We start from the raw sequence: 23459 nt of genomic DNA, 5'->3' as shown, positions 1-23459 counted from the left end.
TGCCCTTCCAGAAGAATTCTAGGCCCCACCTGGAGTTTTGCCAGCCCTTCATATGTCCCCAAAACGCCAAGCAGCTCCACTCACCAGACCCAGAATGTATTATTTCTCCACTTAGCGATAACCGTCTCTGCTCAGTCTGTGCTAGGGGAGGGACTTCCTGAGCACGTGCAGAAGGCTCTCCGACCTTCTGCAGGTTTCAAAAGCTCCGTGAAGCAGAGCTTTTCTGTCATGCTTGCAATGACTCGCGCATGAACGTTGGGCTCTTTCTTTTCCCGCTTGTATTTCTGCAGCACGAGGCTGTATTTGTTTCTTATTTGGCAGAAGTTGCTTTTCCTTCCCTTGAGCAGAAGAACAGCAGAATAGAAACCTTGCTTGAAATAAATAAAGCTCCGTGAGCAGGGCTTGGGCGTGGACCTCAGAAGCCGGGCAGGTAGCTCCTCGCCCACTGCTACTTTGCTCGCGGTCTGCATTTGCGGGCCGGTGTGTCATCTATAATGCATCAGCCTCTCGTTCTCTGGCTGCCGCCAGGAGGGCAGAGGATAATTGCGGGCCTCTGTGCAGGGAGAGGAGCTGCTGGCGGTCCGGAAGGAATTGCGTTCAGCCGCTGCCCCAGGGGGTGGCCGTATGGGGCGGGGCGGGCAGCAGTTGCAAGCTTGAGTTGATTGATGCCAGTTAAAATGCGCCACCCCCATTCAAGGAGCAGCAGGTTTTTTAAAAGCCTTAAAATTTAATACATTTACAAAAGCCGGAGGTGGTAGGGGGCAAATTTTAAGAGGCCTTTCTTTTCCCTCTAACGGACAGGAATGCCTCTTAGGAGTCTGTTCTAACCAGGGCTTTTTTTGTGGCAGGAACTTCTTTGCATATTAGGCCACACCCCCACAATGTAGCCAATCCTCCAAGAGCTTACAGGGCTCTTCGTACAGGACCTATTGTAAGCGCTTGGAGGATTGGCTATATCAGGGGGTGTGGCCTAATATGCAAAGGAGGTCCTGCTAGAATTCCTTACAGGGCTGTTTGTACAGGGCCTGCTGGAAGCTCCAGGAGGATTGGCTACATCAAGGGGGTGTGGCCTAATAGGCAAAGGAGGTCCTGCTAGAATTCCTTACAGGGCTCTTAGTACAGGGCCTACTGAGAGCTCCAGGAGGATTGGCTGCATCAGGGGAGTGTGGCCTAATATGCAAAGGAGGTCCTGCTAGAATTCCTTACAGGGCTCTTCGTACAGGGCCTATTGAGAGCTCCAGGAGGATTGGCTGCATCAGGGGTGTGTGGCCTAATATGCAAAGGAGGTCCTGCTAGAATTCCTTACAGGGCTCTTCGTACAGGGCCTACTGAGAGCTCCAGGAGGATTGGCTGCATCAGGGGTGTGTGGCCTAATATGCAAAGGAGGTCCTGCTAGAATTCCTTACAGGGCTCTTTGTACAGGGCCTACTGAGAGCTCCAGGAGGATTGGCTGCATCAGGGGTGTGTGGCCTAATATGCAAAGGAGGTCCTGCTAGAATTCCTTACAGGGCTCTTTGTACAGGGCCTACTGAGAGCTCCAGGAGGATTGGCTATATCAGGGGGTGTGGCCTAATATGCAAAGGAGGTCCTGCTAGAATTCCTTACAGGGCTGTTTGTACAGGGCCTGCTGGAAGCTCAAGGAGGATTGGCTGCATCAGGGGTGTGTGGCCTAATAGGCAAAGGAGGTCCTGCTAGAATTCCTTACAGGGCTCTTAGTACAGGGCCTACTGAGAGCTCCAGGAGGATTGGCTGCATCAGGGGTGTGTGGCCTAATAGGCAAAGGAGGTCCTGCTAGAATTCCTTACAGGGCTCTTCGTACAGGGTCTACTGAGAGCTCCAGGAGGATTGGCTGCATCAGGGGGGTGTGGCCTAATAGGCAAAGGAGGTCCTGCTAGAATTCCTTACAGGGCTCTTCGTACAGGGCCTGCTGAGAGCTCCAGGAGGATTGGCTGCATCAGGGGTGTGTGGCCTAATAGGCAAAGGAGGTCCTGCTAGAATTCCTTACAGGGCTCTTCGTACAGGGCCTACTGGAAGCTCCAGGAGGATTGGCTGCATCAGGGGGTGTGGCCTAATAGGCAAAGGAGGTCCTGCTAGAATTCCTTACAGGGCTCTTCGTACAGGGCCTACTGGAAGCTCCAGGAGGATTGGCTGCATCAGGGGGTGTGGCCTAATAGGCAAAGGAGGTCCTGCTAGAATTCCTTACAGGGCTCTTCGTACAGGGCCTACTGAGAGCTCCAGGAGGATTGGCTGCATCAGGGGTGTGTGGCCTAATACGCAAAGGAGGTCCTGCTAGAATTCCTTACAGGGCTCTTCATACAGGGCCTACTGGAAGCTCCAGGAGGATTGGCTGCATCAGGGGGTGTGGCCTAATAGGCAAAGGAGGTCCTGCTAGAATTCCTTACAGGGCTCCTCGTACAGGGCCTACTGGGAGCTCCAGGAGGATTGGCTGCATCAGGGGTGTGTGGCCTAATAGGCAAAGGAGGTCCTGCTAGAATTCCTTACAGGGCTCTTCGTACAGGGCCTACTGGAAGCTCCAGGAGGATTGGCTGCATCAGGGGGTGTGGCCTAATAGGCAAAGGAGGTCCTGCTAGAATTCCTTACAGGGCTCTTCGTACAGGGCCTACTGGGAGCTCCAGGAGGATTGGCTGCATCAGGGGGTGTGGCCTAATAGGCAAAGGAGATCCTGCTAGAATTCCTTACAGGGCTCCTCGTACAGGGCCTACTGGGAGCTCCAGGAGGATTGGCTGCATCAGGGGTGTGTGGCCTAATAGACAAAGGAGGTCCTGCTAGAATTCCTTACAGGGCTCTTCGTACAGGGCCTACTGGAAGCTCCAGGAGGATTGGCTGCATCAGGGGGTGTGGCCTAATAGGCAAAGGAGGTCCTGCTAGAATTCCTTACAGGGCTCCTCGTACAGGGCCTACTGGGAGCTCCAGGAGGATTGGCTGCATCAGGGGGTGTGGCCTAATAGGCAAAGGAGGTCCTGCTAGAATTCCTTACAGGGCTCTTCGTACAGGGCCTACTGGAAGCTCCAGGAGGATTGGCTGCATCAGGGGGTGTGGCCTAATAGGCAAAGGAGGTCCTGCTAGAATTCCTTACAGGGCTCTTCGTACAGGGCCTACTGGGAGCTCCAGGAGGATTGGCTGCATCAGGGGGTGTGGCCTAATAGGCAAAGGAGGTCCTGCTAGAATTCCTTACAGGGCTCCTCGTACAGGGCCTACTGGGAGCTCCAGGAGGATTGGCTGCATCAGGGGTGTGTGGCCTAATAGGCAAAGGAGGTCCTGCTAGAATTCCTTACAGGGCTCTTCGTACAGGGCCTACTGGAAGCTCCAGGAGGATTGGCTGCATCAGGGGGTGTGGCCTAATAGGCAAAGGAGGTCCTGCTAGAATTCCTTACAGGGCTCTTCGTACAGGGCCTACTGGGAGCTCCAGGAGGATTGGCTGCATCAGGGGTGTGTGGCCTAATAGGCAAAGGAGGTCCTGCTAGAATTCCTTACAGGGCTCTTCGTACAGGGCCTACTGGAAGCTCCAGGAGGATTGGCTGCATCAGGGGGTGTGGCCTAATAGGCAAAGGAGGTCCTGCTAGAATTCCTTACAGGGCTCTTCGTACAGGGCCTACTGGAAGCTCCAGGAGGATTGGCTGCATCAGGGGGGTGTGGCCTAATAGGCAAAGGAGGTCCTGCTAGAATTCCTTACAGGGCTCTTTGTACAGGGCCTACTGAGAGCTCCAGGAGGATTGGCTGCATCAGGGGTGTGTGGCCTAATAGGCAAAGGAGGTCCTGCTAGAATTCCTTACAGGGCTCTTCGTACAGGGCCTGCTGGAAGCTCCAGGAGGATTGGCTGCATCAGGGGGTGTGGCCTAATAGGCAAAGGAGGTCCTGCTAGAATTCCTTACAGGGCTCTTCGTACAGGGCCTACTGAGAGCTCCAGGAGGATTGGCTGCATCAGGGGGTGTGGCCTAATAGGCAAAGGAGGTCCTGCTAGAATTCCTTACAGGGCTCTTCGTACAGGGCCTACTGGAAGCTCCAGGAGGATTGGCTGCATCAGGGGGTGTGGCCTAATAGGCAAAGGAGGTCCTGCTAGAATTCCTTACAGGGCTCTTCGTACAGGGCCTGCTGGAAGCTCCAGGAGGATTGGCTGCATCAGGGGGTGTGGCCTAATAGGCAAAGGAGGTCCTGCTAGAATTCCTTACAGGGCTCTTCGTACAGGGCCTGCTGGAAGCTCCAGGAGGATTGGCTGCATCAGGGGGTGTGGCCTAATAGGCAAAGGAGGTCCTGCTAGAATTCCTTACAGGGCTCTTCGTACAGGGCCTGCTGGAAGCTCCAGGAGGATTGGCTGCATCAGGGGGTGTGGCCTAATATGCAAAGGAGGTCCTGCTAGAATTCCTTACAGGGCTCTTTGTACAGGGCCTACTGAGAGCTCCAGGAGGATTGGCTATATCAGGGGGTGTGGCCTAATATGCAAAGGAGGTCCTGCTAGAATTCCTTACAGGGCTGTTTGTACAGGGCCTGCTGGAAGCTCAAGGAGGATTGGCTGCATCAGGGGTGTGTGGCCTAATAGGCAAAGGAGGTCCTGCTAGAATTCCTTACAGGGCTCTTAGTACAGGGCCTACTGAGAGCTCCAGGAGGATTGGCTGCATCAGGGGTGTGTGGCCTAATAGGCAAAGGAGGTCCTGCTAGAATTCCTTACAGGGCTCTTCGTACAGGGTCTACTGAGAGCTCCAGGAGGATTGGCTGCATCAGGGGGGTGTGGCCTAATAGGCAAAGGAGGTCCTGCTAGAATTCCTTACAGGGCTCTTCGTACAGGGCCTGCTGAGAGCTCCAGGAGGATTGGCTGCATCAGGGGTGTGTGGCCTAATAGGCAAAGGAGGTCCTGCTAGAATTCCTTACAGGGCTCTTCGTACAGGGCCTACTGGAAGCTCCAGGAGGATTGGCTGCATCAGGGGGTGTGGCCTAATAGGCAAAGGAGGTCCTGCTAGAATTCCTTACAGGGCTCTTCGTACAGGGCCTACTGGAAGCTCCAGGAGGATTGGCTGCATCAGGGGGTGTGGCCTAATAGGCAAAGGAGGTCCTGCTAGAATTCCTTACAGGGCTCTTCGTACAGGGCCTACTGAGAGCTCCAGGAGGATTGGCTGCATCAGGGGTGTGTGGCCTAATACGCAAAGGAGGTCCTGCTAGAATTCCTTACAGGGCTCTTCATACAGGGCCTACTGGAAGCTCCAGGAGGATTGGCTGCATCAGGGGGTGTGGCCTAATAGGCAAAGGAGGTCCTGCTAGAATTCCTTACAGGGCTCCTCGTACAGGGCCTACTGGGAGCTCCAGGAGGATTGGCTGCATCAGGGGTGTGTGGCCTAATAGGCAAAGGAGGTCCTGCTAGAATTCCTTACAGGGCTCTTCGTACAGGGCCTACTGGAAGCTCCAGGAGGATTGGCTGCATCAGGGGGTGTGGCCTAATAGGCAAAGGAGGTCCTGCTAGAATTCCTTACAGGGCTCTTCGTACAGGGCCTACTGGGAGCTCCAGGAGGATTGGCTGCATCAGGGGGTGTGGCCTAATAGGCAAAGGAGGTCCTGCTAGAATTCCTTACAGGGCTCCTCGTACAGGGCCTACTGGGAGCTCCAGGAGGATTGGCTGCATCAGGGGTGTGTGGCCTAATAGACAAAGGAGGTCCTGCTAGAATTCCTTACAGGGCTCTTCGTACAGGGCCTACTGGAAGCTCCAGGAGGATTGGCTGCATCAGGGGGTGTGGCCTAATAGGCAAAGGAGGTCCTGCTAGAATTCCTTACAGGGCTCTTCGTACAGGGCCTACTGGAAGCTCCAGGAGGATTGGCTGCATCAGGGGGTGTGGCCTAATAGGCAAAGGAGGTCCTGCTAGAATTCCTTACAGGGCTCTTCGTACAGGGCCTACTGGGAGCTCCAGGAGGATTGGCTGCATCAGGGGGTGTGGCCTAATAGGCAAAGGAGGTCCTGCTAGAATTCCTTACAGGGCTCCTCGTACAGGGCCTACTGGGAGCTCCAGGAGGATTGGCTGCATCAGGGGTGTGTGGCCTAATAGGCAAAGGAGGTCCTGCTAGAATTCCTTACAGGGCTCTTCGTACAGGGCCTACTGGAAGCTCCAGGAGGATTGGCTGCATCAGGGGGTGTGGCCTAATAGGCAAAGGAGGTCCTGCTAGAATTCCTTACAGGGCTCTTCGTACAGGGCCTACTGGGAGCTCCAGGAGGATTGGCTGCATCAGGGGTGTGTGGCCTAATAGGCAAAGGAGGTCCTGCTAGAATTCCTTACAGGGCTCTTCGTACAGGGCCTACTGGAAGCTCCAGGAGGATTGGCTGCATCAGGGGGTGTGGCCTAATAGGCAAAGGAGGTCCTGCTAGAATTCCTTACAGGGCTCTTCGTACAGGGCCTACTGGAAGCTCCAGGAGGATTGGCTGCATCAGGGGGGTGTGGCCTAATAGGCAAAGGAGGTCCTGCTAGAATTCCTTACAGGGCTCTTTGTACAGGGCCTACTGAGAGCTCCAGGAGGATTGGCTGCATCAGGGGTGTGTGGCCTAATAGGCAAAGGAGGTCCTGCTAGAATTCCTTACAGGGCTCTTCGTACAGGGCCTGCTGGAAGCTCCAGGAGGATTGGCTGCATCAGGGGGTGTGGCCTAATAGGCAAAGGAGGTCCTGCTAGAATTCCTTACAGGGCTCTTCGTACAGGGCCTACTGAGAGCTCCAGGAGGATTGGCTGCATCAGGGGGTGTGGCCTAATAGGCAAAGGAGGTCCTGCTAGAATTCCTTACAGGGCTCTTCGTACAGGGCCTACTGGAAGCTCCAGGAGGATTGGCTGCATCAGGGGGTGTGGCCTAATAGGCAAAGGAGGTCCTGCTAGAATTCCTTACAGGGCTCTTCGTACAGGGCCTGCTGGAAGCTCCAGGAGGATTGGCTGCATCAGGGGGTGTGGCCTAATAGGCAAAGGAGGTCCTGCTAGAATTCCTTACAGGGCTCTTCGTACAGGGCCTGCTGGAAGCTCCAGGAGGATTGGCTGCATCAGGGGGTGTGGCCTAATAGGCAAAGGAGGTCCTGCTAGAATTCCTTACAGGGCTCTTCGTACAGGGCCTGCTGGAAGCTCCAGGAGGATTGGCTGCATCAGGGGGTGTGGCCTAATAGGCAAAGGAGGTCCTGCTAGAATTCCTTACAGGGCTCTTCGTACAGGGCCTGCTGAGAGCTCCAGGAGGATTGGCTGCATCAGGGGGTGTGGCCTAATAGGCAAAGGAGGTCCTGCTAGAATTCCTTACAGGGCTCTTCGTACAGGGCCTGCTGAGAGCTCCAGGAGGATTGGCTGCATCAGGGGGTGTGGCCTAATAGGCAAAGGAGGTCCTGCTACAAAAAAAAGCCCTGGTTGTAACAAAAAAAAAAGGTCGATACAGGTCTTGGTTTGCTACTCGGTATTTTGAAACAAACAATTTATTATGAATATTGTTGACAAAAAAGACTACACACTAGATGCCAGGTTTTAACAGCATTGGCAGAATTACAATAGAGGGCTGATGTTAAAGCAGCAACAATGGATGGCCTTGGTAACTCTCCATTTCATTCGCCTTCTTCAGGCTGCAGTACACTAGGTAGAGCCTTGAATTCAATAATGGAATACCCAGTATTTCCTACAATTGTTGTATGGTCAGTTGTAGTGGGAGCCATTAGAATCCTAGCGTTGGAAGGGACCTCCAGGGTCATCTAGTCCAACCCCCTGCACAATGCAGGAAACCCACAAACCCCTCCCCCTAAATTCACAGGATCTTCATTGCTGTCCGATGGCCATCTAGCCTCTGTCGAAAAACCTCCAAGGAAGGAGAGCCCACCACCTCCCGAGGAAGCCTGTTCCACTGAGGAACCGCTCTAAACTCACAAACCCCTCCCCCTAAATTCACAGGATCCTCATTGCTGTCAGATGGCCCTCCAGCCTCTCTTTAAAAACCTCCAAGGAAGGAGAGCCCACCACCTCCCGAGGAGGAAGCCTGTTCCACTGAGGAACCGCTCTAACGGTCAGGAAGTTCTTCCTAATGTTGAGCCAGAAACTCCTTTGATTCAATTTCAACCCATTGGTTCTGTTCCTACTTTCTGGGGCCACAGAAAACAATTCCACACCCTCTTCTATATGACAGCCCTTCAAGTACTTGAAGATGGTGATCCTATCACCTCTCAGCTGCCTCCTCTCCAGGCTAAACATCCCCAGCTCCTTCAGCCTTTCTTCATAGGATTCGATCTCCAGACCTCATTAGGGGTCACCCTCTGTCAGATTCAGAACGTCTGCGTGCTAAGCTCTTATGAGTCTGTGGCCATCGTGACACAATCGCACACCGTTGAAAGTTTTTGTGAGGACACCTGCTTCATAGTGGTGGAAAGCGCCGTCATGCTGAGGTGAGGCCAACCTCTGGTGAGCCCAGAGGGGGTTCAAGGCGAGAGACTTTGAAAGGCGGTCTGCCACTCCCTGCGTAGCAACCCAGGGCTTCCTTGGTGGTCTCCCACCCAAATACTAAGAAGAGCTGACCCTGCCGAACTTCCGAGATCTGACAAGATTGACCCAGCCTGGGCCGTCCAGGTCAGAGCGCCAGTTATATAGGCGGATTAATTAATTGATGCCGTTGTGTAACTTCCGCAGTCGGTTGACCTGAGACTTCTTTGACCCAGTGACAGGCCTAGCTGGCTCTCTCAGGAAGGAAGGAAGGGAAACGAGATGGGAGGAGGGAGGGAGAGGTGGAAAGAAAGCAATTTTAACTTTAAATGCATCCTCCAAGCCGCCAGCTGGCTGGAAGAAGTGATTTGAAGAGACAAATCACTTCTTCAAGCCTTCCTTCCTTCCTGAGAGAGCCAGCTTGGTATAGTGGTTAAGTGTACGGACTCTTATCTGGGAGAACCGGATTTCATTCCGCCCTCCTCCACTCGCAGCTCCTGGAATGGCCTTGGGTCAGCCATAGCTCTCTTATCTGGGAGAACCGGGTTTGATTCCCCACTCCTCCACTTGCACCAGCTGGAATGGCCTTGGGTCAGCCAGAGTTCTCTTATCTAGGAGAACCGGGTTGGATTCCCCCCTCCTCCACTCGCAGCTCCTGGAATGGCCTTGGGTCAGCCATAGCTCTCTTATCTGGGAGAACCGGGTTGGATTCCCCACTCCTCCACTTGCACCAGCTGGAATGGCCTTGGGTCAGCCAGAGTTCTCTTATCTAGGAGAACCGGGTTGGATTCCCCCCTCCTCCACTCGCAGCTCCTGGAATGGCCTTGGGTCAGCCATAGCTCTCTTATCTGGGAGAACCGGGTTTGATTCCCCACTCCTCCACTTGCACCAGCTGGAATGGCCTTGGGTCAGCCAGAGTTCTCTTATCTAGGAGAACCGGGTTGGATTTCCCCCTCCTCCACTCGCAGCTCCTGGAATGGCCTTGGGTCAGCCATAGCTCTCTTATCTGGGAGAACCGGGTTTGATTCCCCACTCCTCCACTTGCACCAGCAGGAATGGCCTTGGGTCAGCCAGAGCTCTCTTATCTGGGAGAACCGGATTGGATTCCCTACTCCTCCACTTGCACCTGCTGGAATGGCCTTGGGTCAGCCAGAGCTCTGGCAGAGGTTGTCCTTGAAAGGGCAGCTGCTGGGAGAGCCCTCTCAGCCCCACCCACCTCACTGTCTGTTGTGGGGGAGGAAGGTAAAGGAGATTGTGAGCCGCTCTGAGGCTCTGCGATTCAGAGTATAGGGCTGGATATAAATCCAATATCATCATCTTCTACATTCCTGCTCTCCAGATTATTCCATTTCAGGACTAGGAAAGCTTCTCATTTCTGTTGCGTAGCATTTTCTTCCACCAGCATTTTTATGCGATCCATTTGTTTATTTAAATATTTATTAGTCACCTATCTACTTTGTAAAACTCAAGGTGACTTTAGAGCATCAGTAAAGCAATTACGATAAAGCACCTAAGTTAAGACCAGCGTTCCCTCTAAGCTGCAGAGTCCTGTGAGCAAAAATTGTGCTTTGTGAGCTACTGGCGTTAAAGTTGCGAGCTCCTGCATAAATTATTGTGCTCTGGGGTCATCCTTCCTGAGCTAAGACAAGAATGGCTGAGCTGGAGGCTAAACATCTGTGAGCTGACTCACGCCAACTCAGCTTAGAGGGAACCCTAGTTAGGGCTGCTAATAAATAAAAATGAAATTAGTCAAATGTGGCCTTAAATAAAACCAACTACCTCCTGAAGATCAAAAGTGACAGGGGCCAGAGACGCTAGAATGATTAAGGGCAACAAGAATGATTAAAGAATTGGAATACTTTTCCTGTGAAGAAAGGTTAAAATGCTCGGGGCTCTTTAGCTTGGAGAAACATCGACTGCAGGGTGACATGAGAGAGGTTTTCAAGAGTATGCACGGGATAGAGAAGGTAGAGAAAGAAGTCCTTTTCTCCCTTTCTCACAATACAAGAACTCGTCGGCGCTCCGTGAAATCGCTGAGCAGTCGGGTTAGAATGGATAAAAGGACGTCCTTCTTCACCCAAAGGGTGATTAACACATGGAATTCACTGCCATAGGAGACGGGGGCAACTACAAGCATAGCCAGCTTCAAGAGGGGATTGGATAAACATATGAAGCAGAAGTCTTATCATTGGCTATTAGCCGCAAGGTATTGTTGGAACTCTCTGTCTGGGGCAGTGATGCTGTGTATTCTTGGTGCTTGGGGGGGGCACAGTGGGAGGGCTTCTAGTGTCCTGGCCCCACTGGTGGACCCCCTGTTGGCCCCTAGATTATGGCCACTGTGTGACACAGAGTGTTGGACTAGATGGGCCATTGGCCTGATACAACATGACTTCTTGTATGTTCTGATGTCCAGCCAAGCCAGTATCTGGCTTTTCTTCTGCCGTCTTGAAAGTTATGCCTCCTTGCCATTTGCATCGTCAGCGTGTGACCTTAAAACGCCCATTCTTTGTGGCACCCAAGTCTGATGCCCGTATGCCCCATCCCCTCGTCTAATCTAGCCGAAAATGGTGTTTGCAGCCCGAATGCCGTTCAGCTAGGTTTTGCTTAAATGCTGAAACGCAGATTAAGGAGAGTGACCGGCTTGCAGCAAATTACCATGTGCCACATCACTGCGTAATCTCATTCCTCCTAAAGGAATTCCTCTTCCTCCTGGCTGCCTCCCCCGGATCTCTGAATGCCGTTTGGTGTTTTGGAGGCAGGGTGGGGTCGAGGCTGATAACGCCCAAGCTTTTGCTACGGCCTTCGATCCGACAGCCAGGCAACCAAACACCCGGGCGTTTCTCTTTCTCATACGAGGAACTGAGCAGTCATGCCCGTTGCCTGCAGGACGTGCCCTGAGCGGCACCGTCCTTCTCTCCCTTGCTCTAGTCCCACATCTCCCGGTGACCTTCTCGGACAGCTTGGCTTCAGTGGGAAGCGGTTCACGTGACTCCAGTAATCCGTAGCCAGTCAACAGCTGCGCGAGGAGATTGCAGGCGGGATCGGCCTATATTTTCCTCACTTCCTCCCCCCACCCCTGGCTTTGCACCGCAGATTCAGGGAAGAGACAGAAGCCAGTGAGCAAGGTGTCCGTAGCAGTGGTTTGAGGGCCTTGTTTTCGATATATTTCTGAGGTTGTACACACCCTTGGACTTTTCTCAGGGTCCCTAGCTTGTCTTCTGAGACTCGGTGACTGTAGGACTCTGGAGAAGTGGTAGGACTTCTAGTGTCCTGGCCGCACTGGTGGACTTCCTAATGGCACCTGGGATTTTTGGACACCATGTGTCACAGAGTGTTGGGCCATTGGCCTGACCCAACATGGCTTCTTTTATGTTCTTATGTGACACAGAGTGTTGGACTGGATGGGCCATTGGCCTGACCCAACATGGCTTCTCTTATGTTCTTATGTGACACAGAGTGTTGGACTGGATGGGCCATTGGCCTGACCCAACATGGCTTCTCTTATGTTCTTATGTGATGCAGAGTGTTAGACTGGAAGGGCCACTAGCCTGATCCAGCATGGCTTCTCTTATGTTCTTATGTGACACAGAGTGTTGGAATGGATGGGCCACTGGCCTGATCCAACATGGCTTCTCTTATGTTCTTCTGTGACACAGAGTGTTGGACTGGATGGGCCACTGGCCTGATCCAACATGGCTTCTCTTCTGTTCTTATGTGACACAGAGTGTTAGACTGGAAGGGCCACTAGCCTGATCCAACATGGCTTCTCTTATGTGACACAGAGTGTTGGACTGGAGGGGCTACTGGCCTGATCCAACATGGCTTCTCTTATGTTCTTATGTGACACAGAGTGTTGGACTGGATGGGCCACTGGCCTGATCCAACATGGCTTCTCTTATGTTCTTCTGTGACACAGAGTGTTGGACTGGATGGGCCACTGGCCTGATCCAACATGGCTTCTCTTCTGTTCTTATGTGACACAGAGTGTTAGACTGGAAGGGCCACTAGCCTGATCCAACATGGCTTCTCTTATGTTCTTATGTGACACAGAGTGTTGGACTGGAGGGGCTACTGGCCTGATCCAACATGGCTTCTCTTATGTTCTTATGTGACACAGAGTGTTGGACTGGAGGGGCCATTGGCCTGATCCAACATGGCTTCTCTTATGTTCTTATGTGACACAGAGTGTTGGACTGGAGGGGCCACTGGCCTGATCCAACATGGCTTCTCTTATGTTCTTATGTGACACAGAGTGTTGGACTGGAGGGGCTACTGGCCTGATCCAACATGGCTTCTCTTATATTCTTATGTGACACAGAGTGTTGGACTGGATGGGCCACTGGCCTGATCCAACATGGCTTCTCTTATGTTCTTATGTGACACAGAGTGTTAGACTGGAGGGGCCACTGGCCTGATCCAACATGGCTTCTCTTATGTGACACAGAGTGTTGGACTGGAGGGGCTACTGGCCTGATCCAACATGGCTTCTCTTATGTTCTTATGTGACACAGAGTGTTGGACTGGAGGGGCCATTGGCCTGATCCAACATGGCTTCTCTTATGTTCTTATGTGACACAGAGTGTTGGACTGGAGGGGCCACTGGCCTGATCCAACATGGCTTCTCTTATGTTCTTATGTGACACAGAGTGTTGGACTGGGGGGACTACTGGCCTGATCCAACATGGCTTCTCTTATGTTCTTATGTAGGTGGGCAGGTATGTGTTGACCTCATTTACAGCACAGCTTTTTCCCCAGTGGAGACCCAAAGTAGCCTTCATTGTTCTCTTCTCCATTTTATCTCCACAACCACCCTGTTATGTGGGCTAGACTGAGAGTATGTGCTGCCCAAAGTCACACAGCAAACCTCTGTGGCAGAGTGTGGATTCGCACCTGGGTCTCCAAGATCAGGGGTGACCAGACTTGCTTACCGCAGGAGCCACACAGAATAAATGTTAGATGTTGGAAGGAAGGAAGGAAGGAAGGAAGGAAGGAAGGAAGGAAGGAAGGAAGGAAAGAAGGAAAGAGAGGTGTAAAGAAAATAACTTTAAGTGCCTTCTCCAAGCTGCTGGCTGACTTGGCTTGGAGAAGTGATTTAAAGAGCTGAATGCCTTCTCCAAGCTGGCTGACAGAATGGTGTGGTTTCGAGAGCCTCCCAGTATGTGTAAAAGAGCTACATGTGTATCACCACAATCAAACATGTTTGGAAAGGAAATGCTTCTTTACAGGGTGAGTGATTAAAACCTGAAACTTGCCGCCAGAGGATGTGGTTATGGCCACGGGCGTAGAGAAGCTTTGAAGGAGATTCAACAGGTTAATGGAAGAGAGGTCTGTCAGTGGCTCCTACAACAGACACCCTGTGAGGTGGGTGAGGCTGAGAGAGCTCTGACAGAAGCTGCCCTTTCAAGGACAACTCCTATGAAAGCTGTGGCGGACCCAAGGCGATTCCAGCAGGTGCAAGTGGAGAAGTGGGGAATCAAACCTGGTCCACACACTTTACCACTACACCAAACTGGCTCTCTTGTTAGGCACGAGATCCCCAGATCCCAAGCAAGGTTCCCTCTAAACTGAGTTAGTGGGAGCTAGCTCACAGTTTTTTAGCTTTTGGCTCACACCTTTTTGTCTTCGCTCAGGAAAAATGGCCCCAGAGCAAACTAATGTATTTAGTAGCTCACAACTTTAATGCCTGTAGCTCACAAAGTAGAATTTTTGCTCACAAAACTCCACAGCTTAGAGGGAGTATCAATCCCAAGTCTCTGGTGCTTTGTGGCTTTAAATGCATGTTTAAACCACAAGGGACCAGGCATCTCGTCCACATCCCCCCTGGAACTCACAGGCTCCCATTCTTCCTGCTCTGCAGGAGACACACCAAGTGGATCGGGGCCCCTTAGCAGCAGGGTCACTGCAGGTGCGCTGCCAGGGGGAAGCAAGTCTCTGCTTCTTCACACACACGCTTACACCCCCAAGTTGTGAGCAAGGGGATTTTCTCTTTAATACCATTGAAAGGGTCCAAAATCCCGAGCTTTAGCTTAAGATGTGCCAGCTAGATTAAGGCTAATCAGTGGGGCAGCTGTGGCCCAGAGACAATCCCCACCCCAATGACCATCCCTCGGGGGCTTTAAGCATGTCCCCAGCGGTCTGCTGTCCTTGGGACGTTTGGCTCGCTCCACACGCAGAAAGCGGCACGCCTGCACAGACACATGTCTCTGTCTTGCACGGGTGGTTCCCTGCTTTAAGGTTTCACATTGGGTGAGGGGAATAGTGGATCATACACTGAACATGAGTCAACAGTGTGATGCGGTGGCTAAAAAGGCAAATGCAATTCTGGGCTGTATCAACAGAAGTCTAGTGTCCAGATCACGTGAAGTGATGGTATCGCTTTACTCTGCTCTGGTAAGACCTCCCCTGGAGTATTGTGTTCTGTTTTGGGCACCACATTTTAAGAAGGATATAGACGAGCTGGAATGGGTCCAGAGAAGGGCGACGAAGATGGTGAGGGGTCTGGAGACCAAGTCCTAAGAAGAAAGGTAGAAGGAGCTGGGGATGTTTAACCTGGAGAGGAGGCGGCTGAGGTGATAGGATCACCCTCTACAAGTACTTGAAGGGCTGTCATATAGGGTGTGGAACTGTTTTCTGTGGCCCTGGAAGGTTGGACCAGAATCAATGGGTTGAAATTAAATCAAAAGAGTTTCTGGCTCAGCATTAGAAAGAATTTCCTTACCGTTAGAGTGATACCTCAGTGGAACAGGCTTCCTTGGGAGGTGGTGGGCTCTCCTTCCTTGGAGGTTTTGAAACAGAGGCTAGATGGCCATCTGACAGCAATGAAGATCCTGTGAATTTAGGGGGAGGTGTTTGTGAATCTCCTGCATTGGGCAGGGGGTAGGACTAGATGACCCTGGGGGGTCCCTCCCAACTCTATGACAGGCTGGACTGAGCACCTGTAAAGATTCTCTTATGATCTTATGTGACACAGAGTGTTGGACTGGATGGGCCGTTGGCCTTATCCAACATGGCTTCTCTTCTGTTCTTATGTGACACAGAGTATTGGACTGCATGGGTCGTTGGCCTGATCCAACATGGCTTCTCTTCTGTTCTTATGTGACACAGAGTGTTGGACTGGATGGGCTGTTGGCCTGATCCAACATGGCTTCTCTTATGTTCTTATGTGACACAGAGTGTTGGACTGGATGGGCTACTGGCCTGATCCAACATGGCTTCTCTTATGTTCTTATGTGACACAGAGTGTTGGACTGGAGGGGCCATTGGCCTGATCCAACATGGCTTCTCTTATGTTCTTATGTGACATAGAGTATTGGACTGGATGGGCCGTTGGCCTGATCCAACATGGCTTCTCTTCTGTTCTTATGTGACACAGAGTATTGGACTGGATGGGCCGTTGGCCTGATCCAACATGGCTTCTCTTATGTTCTTATGTGACACAGAGTATTGGACTGGATGGGCTGTTGGCCTGATCCAACATGGCTTCTCTTCTGTTCTTATGTGACACAGAGTGTTGGACTGGATGGGCCGTTGGCCTGATCTAACATGGCTTCTCTTATGTTCTCACGTGACACAGAGTGTTGGACTGGATGGGCCATTGGCCTGATCCAACATGGCTTCTCTTATGTTCTTATGTGACACAGAGTATTGGACTGGATGGGCTGTTGGCCTGATCCAACATGGCTTCTCTTCTGTTCTCATGTGACACAGAGTGTTGGACTGGATGGGCCATTGGCCTGATCCAACATGGCTTCTCTTCTGTTCTTATGTGACACAGAGTGTTGGACTGGAGGGGCCATTGGCCTGACTCAACATCGCTTCTCTTATGTTTTCTGTCTCTAGGGCACAAAGCTTTGTGTCTCCATGCCCAGCATACAAACAGGGATGCCCATACTTTTTCTGTTTTTTGTTGTGTGTGTGTGTATCTGGAAATTGACCTTTGGAGACTGAGGCCTACTGGGAGCTTGGTGGAAATTCAGAAAGGTGGCTCAATAGAGCCTGCCCCTGCCCTCTCGACTGGGTATTCCAAAAGAAGTCTCCCATCGAAATACTAAGCACAGTCGACCCTGCTTAGCTTCCGAGATCAGGCTTGCCTGGCCTATCCAAGTCAGGGCAGGGGTCCCCAAACGTTTTGAGCCTCTGGACACCTGTAGAATTCTGACCAGCTATAGATTTAACCATTAAGCAACATAAGCAGGGGCTGAGGGTAACTGGGTGGGGGGTACCACGGAGGGGTCTTTTTCTTATATTGCTTGCTGCTATTTTGTGTTAAATATGGTTTTTTTAAAACCAAAGCTTGTATTTTTTAACATTTGAAAACTTTTATTGAGAAAAAAGAAGCATATTACATTAAACTAGCAAGTCAAAAAGAGAATGAAATATATACAATATAATACAAAAATGTTTTATATATATAAATAAAGGTAGTCCCCTGCGCAAGCACCAGTCGTTTCCAACTCTGGGGTGACGTTGCTTTCAGAACATTTTCACGGCAGACTTTTTACGGGGTGGTTTGCCATTGCCTTCCCCAGTCCTCTCCACTTTCCCCCCAGCAAGCTGGGGCTCATTTGACCGACCTCGGAAGGATGGAAGGCTGAGTCAACCTTGAGCCAGCTACCTGAACCAGCTTCCGCTGGGATCGAACTCAGGTCGTGAGCAGAGGGCTCCGACTGCAGTGCTGCAGCTTTACCACTCTGTGCCACGGGGCTCTTGTATAATATGATACAAAAATGTTAAAATATATATATATATATATATATAAAATTTTTGTGTTGTACAAGAGCCCTGTGGCGCAGAGTGGTAAAGCTGCAGAACTGCAGTTGGAGTCCTATATAAAATTTATTAATTAATTATCAACCATAAGAACTGCAACAAAATAATAATAACACAACAACAAAAACAAATAATAATAATAATTTTAAAAGGGGGGCAAGGAAAAGAGAGAAGGTGCAATCCCAATCATAAAACAGAGTTATGTGCAGTATAACAAAGCCCGAAAGGGCAATGCGTTATAAGAGTAAAACATTAATAGGAGATGAAAAGTTAAATAGGGACAGATGGTGAGGTATAAAGTCCATCAAAGGAAACCAGATAGCAACAAAAGAGTCGTGGGCCGAATCAAGCTGGGCGAGTTGTAGGCCTGCAATTATTTTCTCCATCAGCAAACAGTCCCATATTTTCTTGTACCAAGATGTAGTAGCTGCAGGAGGAAGGTCTCTAAAGCTTGTATTTCATGAGAGTCGTGGGCTGTGGCCTAGGGGAGGGCCTGGAAAAAAGCTGAATTTTAAATCTCCCATTTCACCTCCAGCTCTCATTGAGTCTCGACGTCCTGTCGGTTAAGCAGCAGACGGGCCGAGAGGCACCATGGCGCGTTGGCCTTAATCCGGGCCTGATTCTGACCCAGAGCGGTGATCAGCCTCCCCCTCTTGGGAGTCCATTCCAGAACCCAGCTGGTTCAAGAGCATTTATTTCGGAGCCGTTTCCTGGTGGTTTTTGTGACCGGGCAGGGTGACTTTCCCAGACGCTTGCTCTGGCTGCTGGATATCGGGCGCAGAAGGGCACTACTCCCTTTGTTTCCAGGCAGGGTTTTGCCATTGCCTGAGGAAGAGCCACCAGGAGCGGTGGGGACGGGAGGCAGGGCCTTCTGCTGCTGTCACTGCCAAATTTGGAGCTGCCTCAGACAGCGGGTCAGAGCGCTTAAGACATAAGCTTTCCTGCCTGCGCAGCGGAGTGACCCGGGGACACCCGGTGGCATTCTGCCTCCTCGTATTGCGGCCGAGCGGCAACCTTCAGGGGACACAAGGCTTAAATCGGAGCTGCTGAAGAAAGAGCTCCGCGTGGCTAGAAAAGCCCTTCCGGGGTCAGCCTGGTGCCACCTGTTCAAGAGGCTACCCACGAGATTTTTGGGGACGGTTATCGGCTTGAACCCAAAACCCAGGTAGTTCAAGTGCAATAGCCTTTATTGGCATAATATCCAACCTGAGAAGGAACCAATCCATCCATCAATTGGCAATTTGCAAATACATGGAGCACCTCTTAGATGCTAGATCAGGGGTGGGGAACGTCATAAGAACAGAAGAGAAGCCATGTTGGATCAGGCCAATGGCCCATTTAGTCCGACACTCTGTGTCACATAAGAGAAGACATGTTAGATCAGGCCAATCCAATCCAGCACTCCGTGACACATAAGAACAGAAGAGAAGCCATGTTGGATCAGGCCAATGGCCCCTCCAGTCCAACACTCTGTGTCACTTAAGAACATAAGAGAAGCCATGTTGGATCAGGCCAATGGCCCCTCCAGTCCGACACTCTGTGTCACTTAAGAACATAAGAGAAGCCATGTTGGATCAGGCCAATGGCCCCTCCAGTCCGACACTCTGTGTCACTTAAGAACATAAGAGAAGCCATGTTGGATCAGGCCAATGGCCCCTCCAGTCCAACACTCTGTGTTACAGAAGAACATAAGAGAAGCCATGTTGGATAAGGCCAATGGCCCATCCAGTTCTGACCTGTCGGGCAGAGAGGCCTAGTGGGTTGATAAGGCGTCTGGAGACCCAAGTCCTATGAAGAAAGGTCAAAGGAGCTGGGCATGTTTAGCCTGGAGAGGAGGTGGCTGAGAGGTGATAGGATCACCAAGTACTTGAAGGGCGGTCGTATAGAGGATGGTGTGGAATTGTTTTCTGTCGCCCCAGAAGGTAGAACCAGAACCAAGGGGTTGAAATTAAATCAAAAGAATTTCTGACTCAACGTTAGGAAGAACTTCCTGACCGTTAGAGCGGTTCCTCAGTGGAACAGGCTTCCTTGGGAGGTGGTGGGCTCTCCTTCCTTGGAGGTTTTTAAACAGAGGCTGGATGGCCATCTGACAGCAATGAGGATCCTGTGAATTTAGGGGGAGGGGTTTGTGAGTTTAGAGTGGTTCCTCAGTGGAACAGGCTTCCTCCTTGGGAGGTGGTGGACTCTCCTTCCTTGGAGGTTTTTAAACAAGAGGCTGGATGGCCATCTGACAGCAATGAAGGTCCTGTGAATTTAGGGGGAAGTGTTTGTGAATTGTAAGTCTGTGAATTGTAATTGTGTCTTCTGGGAAAAACAGAAGGCAAAAAAAGAAGGGGACGGCAAAAGATGAGCTGGCTAGACAGCATTACTGATGTAACTAACACGAATTTGAGCAGACTTCAGAGGATGGTAGAAGACAGGAGGGCCTGGCATGACTTTGTCCATAAGTCGGACTTGACTGTGCGACTGAACCGCAACAAATTTGTGAATTTCCTGCATTGTGCAGGGGGTTGGACTAGATGACCCTGAAGGTCCCTTCCAACTCTATAGAACCATAGAGTTGGAAGAGACCTCTAGGGTCATCTAGTCCAACCCGCTGCACAATGCAGGAAACTCACAAACACCCTCCCCCTAAATTCACAGGATCTTCATTGCTGTCAGATGGCCATCTAGCCTCTTTAAAAACCTCCAAGGAAGGAGAGCCCACCACCTCCCAAGGGGGAAGCCTGTTCCACTGAGGAATCGCTCTAACAGTCAGGAAGTTCTTCCTAATGTTGGAACTCTTCCACTGAGGAACTCTTAGGAACTCTTCTGATTGAATTTCAACCCATTGGTTCTGGTCCTACCTTCCGGGGCCACAGAAAACAATTCCACACCCTCCTCTATAGGACAGTCCTTCAGCCACCTCCTCTCCAGTCTAAACATGCCCAGCTCCTTCAACCTTTCCTCATAGGACTTGGTCTCCAGACTCCTCACCATCTTTGTCGCCCTCCTCTGGATCCGTTCCAGCTTGTCTATATCCTTCTTAAAATATGTGCCCTGTCATTCGATGATTCTGGGGTTAAGCTTTACCAGGGAATTGCTCAGATGCCTCCCGTGTCAAACTAACCTCCTTCCCTCTCTCGCCCTCCACAGGCCTTGTCCAGATCCCCGTCAGCATGTACCAGACCGTGGTCACCAGCCTCGCCCAGGGGAACGGCCCTGTTCAGGTCGCCATGGCCCCCGTGGCCGCACGGATAACGGACAGCACCGTCACGATGGATGGCCAGGCGGTGGAAGTCGTGACGCTGGAGCAGTGACGGCAGAGCGGCAGGATCGTGAGGCTGCCGTTTCCTCCTCCTCTCTCGCGCAAATGTTTTTTTTCTACGCCTCTCCGGAGATGCCAGTCGGCTGGCCTTCGAGTCTCACAGCTTTGGAAGCCGGGGTGGGTGGGGGAGGTTTTGTTAACGATAACGGGAGGGGGGAGAATAGAGCCAAAGGGGTTACATTGGAGCGTGGCTTCATGCACCGTCCCAATCTCGCCGCGTGGACCATCCTTGTTTAGAACGAGGTGCCCTCCCCGCTCGGGTGGTGTACGGCAGACCTCCGTGGCCTCTTTCTGCAGAGGCACGCAGAAACAAGTTCCTTGTGCTGAGAATTAGGTGTCGTTTCGATATGGACATAAATTTATAAAGAGAGAGGGGGAGAGAGAAAGAGTAAGAGATGAGTGAGTTTGGGAGAGACAGTTGGGGAAAGACGTTCCCCCCCCCCCCTTTGAGAAGACAAGACAGCGTTAAGACCCTCCCAGAGGCGACAAGCGAGAGCCACTGTCCGTCAACTCTGGGTCCCTATAAGAACGCGAGTGGCCTTTCCTTCCGCAGGTGGGGTGACCCGACACTGCGGGCCCCGTGCTGTCCCCTCCTCCCCTTTTTAAAGTCCATACTTAAAAACCCGCCCGCCCCCTCTCTCCACCAACCCGTTTTGTGCTTGCCTTTTAATCCCTTCTCCCTTAGACGTTCAGAAGGGCCCATCAGGGGTTCCTGAGAGAGGGGCTCGAGGCAGGGGTGTCCCAAAAGAACGCAGACAGCATCGGCGCGATCGTGTTCTTCTTCCCCCTTTGGGCAGAGAAGCTTGAGGATGTGTGTTAAGCCAGAGCTCCTGCTCCTTTTGTGGTCCTGATGCCTTCCAGATGTTCCTTCCCACCCCCTTTGGCTCCACGCTGGATACTCTCCTGTCCTACCCAGCCACTGGCAAACACACAAACACACACCCCGCACCATGTACAGCTTCTGCATCATAGCAGGAAACTGCCCCGGGCTCCCTTTCTAAAGGCCTCCAGCCGGCTCCGCGAGCCCCACACCTGTCGTTTCTGCCCAGGTGATGTGGGAGGTGATGCCCAGGTGATGTGGGAGACACAGAGAGCCCCAAACATCATCACGCCCAGTAGGCAAAGTGGACAGATCCCCTTTCGGGGGGGGGGGGTGCCCCAGAGGGGAGACTGCCCTATTCGGTCTCTGAACAGTCCTGACTCATTTCGTCTGCTGTTCTGTTGCCCCGAAGGGTGGCCATGCACTGCCGTGTTCCTCCTCAGATGAGCACTTTCTCGCCCCTTGCTCTCCCCACCCACCGGTGCCTGGAAATATATATAGTGTTTCCACCCCACCCCCCTTCTCTTATTTTATTTTATTCATCCGTTTTCCAGATATCTCAACATCCACTTCATCTTTCAAGGCAAGATATTCCCCCCCCCCTTCCAGATTCTTGTATTTACTCGGGGTGGGGTGGGCGGAGTTTATGGGAAAGCTCGACTTGTTTTTGTTTTTGTATATATATATATATTTTTGTTCCTGGACTAAAATTGAGGTCAGGGAAGCATTCCCGTCGAAACCATCCCAGGGGGGGTTCCAATTTGCTATTTTTTTTAATGTTATTATTATTTTTTATTGTCGTCGTGAAGATGTCAGGTGTGACTTTAACGTCGGTGTTCCTTTTGGACAATGGAATAACGTTCTGAGAAGATTTGAGAAAATTATTCCCCTGAGACCCAAAGAGAAAACCATTCACCTTTTCACCCACCCCCACCCACCCACCCAGTCCCACAGCGCAGCATGGAACGACCCGTCTCCCACCCCACCCCCCCCACCCCAATTCTGTCTGTGGCCTCATTCAATAAATTGTCACAAATGTGTCCATCACTTGTGGCTCTGGTGTGTTTTCTTTCCCTTAGGCGGGGGGCAAAAGGCAGCCTTTTTGTCTGTCTTTTCCAGGTTGTTGCAGAAGCTGTCTTGCAGTCAGATGCCTAGAAGCTGTGTATGATGATGATATTGATATGGGATTTATGTCCTGCCCTCCACTCTGAGTCTCAGAGCAGCTCACAATCTCCTTTATCCTCCTCCCCCACAACAGACACCCTGTGAGGTGGGTGGGGCTGAGAGGAGTCTCACAGCAGCTGCTATTTCAAGGACAGAGGCTCAGAGCAGCTTACAACCTTCTTTCCCTTCCTCCCCCACAACAAACATTTTGTGAGGTAGGTGGGGCTGAGAGGGCTCTCACAGCAGCTGCCCTTTCAAGGACAGAGTCTCAGAGAGGCCTACAATCTCCTTTCCCTTCCTCCCCCACAACAAACATCCTGTAAGGTAAGTGGGGCTGAGAGGGCTCTCACAGCAGTTGCCCTTTCAAGGACAGAGTCTCAGAGTGGTCTACAATCTCCTTTCCCTTCCTCCCCCACAGCAGACACCCTGTGAGGCGGGTGGGGCTGAGAGGGCTCTCACAGCAGCTGCCCTTTCAAGGACAGAGTCTCAGAGAGGCCTACAATCTCCTTTCCCTTCCTCCCCCACAACAAACATCCTGTAAGGTAAGTGGGGCTGAGAGGGCTCTCACAGCAGTTGCCCTTTCAAGGACAGAGTCTCAGAGTGGTCTACAATCTCCTTTCCCTTCCTCCCCCACAGCAGACACCCTGTGAGGCGGGTGGGGCTGAGAGGGCTCTCACAGCAGCTGTCCTTTCACGGACAACTCCTGCCGGAGCTATTTATTTATTTACTTACTGACTTCTGTGGATTTATCTTCCGCCCTTTCCCAAATCGGGCTCAGGGTGGATTCCAACATATCAAACAGTAAAACCAATAATTACCCTGTTGCAGTAAAACAGTTAAACAATTGAAAGCATTAAAAATTAAAACAGTTAAGCCAGTAGTAGCAGGGATAGTGTGGACACTTAAATACACAGCCTGGTGTCCAAAGATGCCAACTATATCGGCCCGATCTTCTCCTCAATCCAGATGGTA

The 23459-nt window shown here is 51.5% G+C and overlaps 1 protein-coding gene across 1 annotated transcript in view; it reads left to right on the top strand.

Moving 5' to 3' along the window:
- NRF1 (nuclear respiratory factor 1) overlaps positions 1 to 20533 on the top strand; it is a 162913-nt gene extending 142380 nt beyond the window's left edge. The window contains exon 13 of the mRNA XM_060245979.1: positions 20332 to 20533. Coding sequence (XP_060101962.1) covers positions 20332 to 20495 — 164 coding nt within the window. The 3' untranslated portion in view covers positions 20496 to 20533. The remainder of the gene's footprint in view (positions 1 to 20331) is intronic.
- The last annotated feature ends 2926 nt before the right edge of the window (positions 20534 to 23459 follow it).

The sequence above is a fragment of the Heteronotia binoei genome, chromosome 8, assembly GCF_032191835.1.
Source record: "Heteronotia binoei isolate CCM8104 ecotype False Entrance Well chromosome 8, APGP_CSIRO_Hbin_v1, whole genome shotgun sequence".
Taxonomy (NCBI): domain Eukaryota; kingdom Metazoa; phylum Chordata; class Lepidosauria; order Squamata; family Gekkonidae; genus Heteronotia; species Heteronotia binoei.
This window is presented reverse-complemented; position numbering and strand designations above follow the sequence as displayed.